This window comes from Idiotropiscis lumnitzeri, chromosome 6 (assembly GCF_059441095.1).
Source record: "Idiotropiscis lumnitzeri isolate Australia: NSW breed Sydney's pygmy pipehorse chromosome 6, RoL_Ilum_1.0, whole genome shotgun sequence".
Lineage (NCBI taxonomy): Eukaryota > Metazoa > Chordata > Actinopteri > Syngnathiformes > Syngnathidae > Idiotropiscis > Idiotropiscis lumnitzeri.
Window position 1 is genome coordinate 2,843,688 of NC_142396.1, and position 6,049 is coordinate 2,849,736.

A 6,049-nucleotide genomic window follows, 5' to 3' on the forward strand; every position below is an offset into this window, starting at 1 on the left:
ACGGTGGCCAAGAAAGGTCATAACAAATTGCAAACTTCACAAGACGACAACGTTGAACTTTGGCACCATTGCAAAAAGTTTTCCAAATGATTGATTGCGGAGGTTCCCGTGGTTTGCCCGTACGCGTACCAACGACCTTTGTCACTTGCCAGCCACGTATCACACGTTGCAAATGTTGACTTCATGTTAAGATAAAACAAGGCTGAGGTGCCAAATTGCACTTTTGATGAGCCAAGTGGGAAAATAAACTAAAGTAAAACTGACATTGTGCTTTTCAAAGCATTGTCGCGTCTTCAAAAGTCACCACGTCAGACGTTCGCTTAGTTACCTCCTTTGTTGTTGTTGTTACACGCTAACTTTGAGCAACCCGTTGCGTCGTCATTACACGCGCGGCTCCCCCTCTCCCCTTCTCACGTTAAAAATACTCAAACGAAATGGATTTGAGTATTTGGAATATTCCGGTGTGGACGGAAGGATTAACGTGACAAAACCAGCTTTGCGTCTTTCCTCATCCTGCGGGAGTTTTGGTCACTTCCGTTGGGGCCGGTTCAGTGTTGCTGCGCTGCGCGGTTTGCAATTGTTGTGACCTTTCTCGGCCACCGAACAAATGCGGAACTGCCGAGTCCAGGGGAAAGAAAAGCTTCAAGTCTCGGAGAAGATTTCATCTGGCGGCCGGCGACGAGCTGCCGATGTCCGTGCAAGCGAGTTGCCGCGAGCACCAACCACCAGGGTCAAATCACAGCTCCGCTGAAGTCTTCCAAGAGTAAAAAAAAAAAGAAAAAAAAATGCGTCGAGATTGTTCTGTGGTGGGCTCCGGCTACTCCACTGCTGCTTCCAAAAACAGGCCTCAAACGGCCTTTAAGCAAGACGAGGCCTCCAAAAACCTGGACGTTAATCATACGGCACTTAAGTGACCAAAAGATATTTTGAACCCTCCAAAAACTGTTGGGCTTAAAAAAAAGAACACCATTTTGGATCAAAAATGGGCAACTAATTGACCCGACTTCAAAATTGATGGCATCATGCGACTGCAACCTTACCAAACACAAAGTTGGTTTGGCTGCCATTTTGATTTTTGTTCTTCTGGCAATTAAACTTGAAATGGATTTAATTTTTAAAAAAAAATCTGCAGTATTAATTGCCATAACTGAGCAATTACAATTCCTTCTTCATCTTGCGGGGATCACGCCACCGAGTCCGCAGATGGACCAAATGAGTTTTTAACAAAGACAGTCCAAGAAGGCCAACAGAAGTGAGAGCTCCAACCATGGGTCACGCAATTGATAACGTCATTATCGTCATTTCACAGCGTTGACGTTGATTCATGAAACAAAAACAATCTTCAGTCTTGCGTCAAGACAGCGCTGGACGTCACATAGCGGCCGAAACAGTGGCGAGCTTCCAACTCAGACCATGTCCCCCGTCCCATTTCCACCAGTTTGGGCCCCTCAAAGAGTTCACCCGAAAAACAACGCCGGAAGATTCTGCAGTTGCGAAGCATCACACACTGGAAGCCAATTATTGCCAGACGGAGGACATGTGACGACTTCAACATGACCAAACGCAGAACTGGTTTGGCTGCCAATTGGATGTTTTTTTCCTTCCAGCACTTCAACTTTAAATTCCAACCATCCATTATCGAAATCGCTTGTCCTCACGAGGGACGCGGGGTGCGGGAATCTATCCCAGCTGTCGACTGGAAGTAGGTGGTGTCCACCCTGAACTGGTTGCCAGCCAATCGCAGTCAACTTTTAAGTATTTCATTAAAAATTTAATTGCCATAATTGAGCAATTACAATTCCTTCTTCATTAAGTTGGTACAGTGACGCCACCCCGTCAGCAGATAAATTGGAGGCCATCTCCGACCCGAGCATCAGTTCTCCACAGAGAGCCTCTTGCAGCTTTCATCCACTCGGTAAGTCCATCGCGATCCACGATTGATTTGTCGACGCTGAAAAGCGAACATGTTTGACTTGCGCATCTTTTTTGCATCCGTGTCGGAGGCTCAGCGCTGCAAAATACCAAAAAAAAAAAAGTCCAATCTATTGGCTGTTATGCTGCACAAAAATCGATTTTGTTCTTTTGCTTGCTTTGGGCTTTCAAAATATTTTTTTCCACAGTCCTTCTGGAGCTGTCTTTTTTTCCAAAGTGCTTTCCATGGTTGTCATTTTCCACATTTGACGCACTTTCAAATGAAGGAAGTGCCGACAATCTGCAGTTGACCGTTTCAGAATGCGTTCCGATTCATTTTCTGGATTTGTTTTTCAGTCATTTTCATCGCTTGCTAAATCGCCACCCGCGATCGCACAAAAAGGTAAGAACGCTTTTGACGGCCGTCCGACTCGTGTCGTGCGCAGCCCCAAAAAGCCGCCTTGCTCAACGGCGTCAAAGCACACGATCACTGCCTGCTCATGTCCTTGTCCTGTTTCGCGTCTAAAAAGCGTGACGTGCATTTATCCGTGCTTGGCCGCTTGAAGTCACCCCCTTTTTTTGTTTTGCGCATCTTTCCAGCAACAGGATGCAGAAGCTCATTCTTCTGGCGGGTAAGGTGCACCAAAGAACAAATTATTTGGAAAAATTCTGACCAGGTGGTTTTACTTTGAACGTTTTTTGACAAAGTCTGTCGATTTGTTGGAAGGTCTTTGGGTGCTCCTCGCTCACTCGGGTAAGTTTACGCCTCGCACGCATTTGCAGACGGCGGCAAAGGTGCCGTCGTTGTTCACAAACGGATGGCGATTTCCACATTTCAGACGCGACAAACCCCAAAAGATTGGTGTGCGTCTATGAGAAAACCTCAAGTGAAAATGAAGCAGACCCCATTCAAACCGAGGAGAAAATCGATGAGCTGTGCACCCACGTCATCTACAGCTCCGTCAAGCCTGATGAAAACTTTGAGATTTCCCTGAATGATATTGCGAAATTGAAAGACTTCAATATTCTGACGAACAGGTCAGACTTTGAACATGTTTTTCATCGTTGTTGGATTTGTGAAATAATAACAAAGAAACGTGTTTGTTCCAACAGCAATAAAAAACTTTTGGGAGTTGATCTGACCTCAACCGACAACGAGATGTAAGTCACAAAACGCGCCGAGCGGATTGACACTTGCTGCGATTCCCAAACGGGAAAGTTTGCATCAACTTGCAATTTCAGCACGTCATTGCAAACCGGTGCCTTGAGATACAAGCGAACCCACATGAGCACAGAGTAACAGTCAGAGAGCAAATTCAACTCGTATCTGAAGAACTTTGAAGAATTCTAAATTGGAAGCTCACATCAAATGTTCTTTTTGTGGCGCTGTTCTTCAAGTGAGCTTGCTTCTTTTTTTTTCACAGATTCTCAGAAGTAAACGGGCAAATTTTCATCAATTCTGTAATGGACGTCCTGGCCGATGAGAAATTCCATGGCGTCAACATCGTGTGGGAGTATGACAGCGCCGTCAACGCGGCAGGCGACAAGGCCAAATTCACGCTTCTCATGCAGGTCGGATCTTGAAATCGTCGTCGTCTAAACGTCGACTGTTTGCCAAAGACGTGACGGCGGCGTTTTGCTCAACAGAAACTGGGTGAGGAGCTCGGCGAACAACTGCTCACTGCAAGCGTCTCCGCTGTGGATTCTGTCATCGCCGACAGTTATGACGTCCCAACGCTTGCCACGTAAACAAATATCATTCGCTAGCTTTGCTGCGTTTGTGCCAAGACGGGCAATAACTCCTCCTCGGGTTCACCCACAGGGTTGTGAACTTCTTCAATGTGATCACTTTCGATCTTGACCGAGTTCCTCCCGTCACCGCGGCAGCCGTGACCGCCCAAGCGCCGTTCGACAACGCGGTAAGCAAAGCATCACTCGCAAACGATTCCCCCAGCATGATTTGAGCGAAGGGGGAAAAGTGAATTTGCGCTACGAGTCTTTTGCATCTCGGAATGACTTCAACTCGCATTTCAAGGCCTGGTTGTTTCTGCTGCGTGCAGCAGCTCAGATTTTGCATCTTCACCCTCCTCATTTCGCTTTCCGTGGATTTTAGAAAAGTGCAATGGATAACTGGTTCAGCCTGGGAGCACCAAAAGAAAAGCTCAACATGGGAATCGCTTCGTATGGCTTCAATAACAGCAGACCCTTCAATGCTGCCTCAAGAATCTTGTCCAAATATCAGGTAGAACGCGAGACTGCGGATCATTCCGCCTCATGAGAAGACGTCATCAAATTGTGATTCAAACGTTCAGGCGTGCGCTGCCAGTCAACCTCAGACGACGATCAGCGTTGACAGCGACGCGACCATTGACGCCAAGGTAGTCAAACATCAAGAACATTCTCGTGCCCCTCGTTCAGCTGGTAAGGTTTTTTCGTTCTCCTCTGTTGCCCATCCAGGCCGAGTACATCGTGGATGAAGGCTTTGGAGGAGCCTTCGTCAAGTCTCTGAACCTGGATGACTTCAGTGGAACAAGCTGCGGTCAAGGGCCATATCCCGTCATCCAACGCATTCAGAACAATTTTTGAATAGAAAGCTCAACTGACTACGATGGTGAAGGGAACTATCTCGTCTTATCACAAATCACGTCACTATTTGGGACTCGGGTGACCTAATCAACCACTCTCATATCACAATTTGACAAAATGCGCCCAAACTGCAACGTGTAACAATGCCACACATTTGGGATGGCCAGCATTGTTGCTGAAGCACAAAACATATAATAGGCAGCCCTTGTATCTTCCTCCAGACAACACCAAATCTCCAAACAATTTCACTTGGAGCACTTTGCAATCAAGATTACAAGCATCAAAACTTTGAAGAAAATACATCGTACTCATGCCTCATTCCGATTTGTGCAAATCCAATTTTGCCCAATGCTGAATGTTTGCTCTTTGATATCTTGTCATTAATTGGGGAATGGTCATTAGAATTAGAAATCCCTTTATTGTCATTGTACTCAAGTGTGCAACGAGATTAGAGGGCTCCCCTCTCCAGTGCAATACAACAATAATACAGACAAATATATAAATTAGATAAGTTGTTACGCTTCTAAGTTGTACTTGAGAGTGTGTCTATATTCATCGGGCATTGATTCAGCAACTGATTGTGTGAAACAAATTTCAATAAAATGTGTCAAGACACTACAAGGCGTTGATTGCTTCTCGGGATGGTAGACAAAAACATGCACGTGGACACGAACAGCAAAATTATGTTCGCCATTTGTCATACGTTGCAAGTATCCATAGTGCTCAAAATCATCAAACTTATTTTTGATTAGAAGGCAAGGCCGTTGGTGTCGCAAAAACGCCACAAAGTCACAAGTCAAAGGATGAACATGCTTTGTGAGTTTTATGGATTCATTTGAATTAACAGAATAAAAACACAATAAAGTTAAAAAAAATAATGATCTAAAAGCTTTCACTACATCGTTGTGATGTAGTATTGTCCATATTAATTTAGAGAAATTACCTTATAATTATTTCTGTATTTCATTGAATAATTAAATTCAGAAATAATTATGTATAGATATTTTTACGTACAATCATTGATAATTTGATTAATGACATTTAATTATTTAATTCCATATTTAATAAATAAATGAAACATTTAATACAATACCACTTTAGAGACAAATTTAATATATTATTTCTGTATGTAATAAATTATTCCATGAAATAATTAAATACAGAAATAATTATCCATATATAATATATATATATAATTATTCATATATTTCATTTAATTATTGGTAATTGAATTAATTAATGATACATTGATTTATTTAATTAATTTAATTAACACATTTCATGGTGTAGTTAATTTAGGCACTTTCACTTTCAGTCCTCCATACAACTACAAGAGATATTCTAAAACGTATATATATTTTTTTAAGGAAAAAAAACAACTAAAAAGTAGGGCACGTGTGAGGCTATGCTTCTACTAGCTGTCCTCTCCAGGGGGCTTACGCTGCAAAGTGTGGCCACACTTGGCATCAAGATACCCGCGGCACTTCGATGATGGACATAGTGGTCATGAACGCGGTACTTGCGCGGCCTGTCTCGGGTGAAGAGGGGCGGA

General features: G+C 43.5%; 1 protein-coding gene across 1 annotated transcript; it reads left to right on the forward strand.

The window, feature by feature from the left end:
- Positions 1-1,790: 1,790 nt before the first annotated feature.
- LOC148334526 (acidic mammalian chitinase-like) lies at positions 1,791-5,073 on the forward strand. Its single transcript, XM_088299236.1, has 12 exons — positions 1,791-1,915; positions 2,269-2,314; positions 2,512-2,543; positions 2,639-2,665; positions 2,751-2,949; positions 3,025-3,072; positions 3,336-3,483; positions 3,559-3,656; positions 3,734-3,830; positions 4,025-4,153; positions 4,224-4,289; positions 4,369-5,073. The coding sequence occupies exons 3-12, from the start codon at positions 2,519-2,521 to the stop codon at positions 4,495-4,497; spliced, it is 966 nt and encodes a 321-aa protein (XP_088155362.1). The 5' UTR covers positions 1,791-1,915; positions 2,269-2,314; positions 2,512-2,518; the 3' UTR covers positions 4,498-5,073.
- Positions 5,074-6,049: the final 976 nt, after the last annotated feature.

What these genes read in the sequence shown, in the direction of transcription:
- LOC148334526 (XM_088299236.1), top strand. Translation starts at nt 2,519, where the DNA reads ATGCAGAAGCTCATTCTTCTGGCGG. An exon ending in GGTGCTCCTCGCTCACTCGG is followed by an intron (nt 2,666 to 2,750) that starts GTAAGTTTACGC and finishes TCCACATTTCAG; the next exon opens with ACGCGACAAACCCCAAAAGA. An exon ending in ACGCGACCATTGACGCCAAG is followed by an intron (nt 4,290 to 4,368) that starts GTAGTCAAACAT and finishes TTGCCCATCCAG; the next exon opens with GCCGAGTACATCGTGGATGA.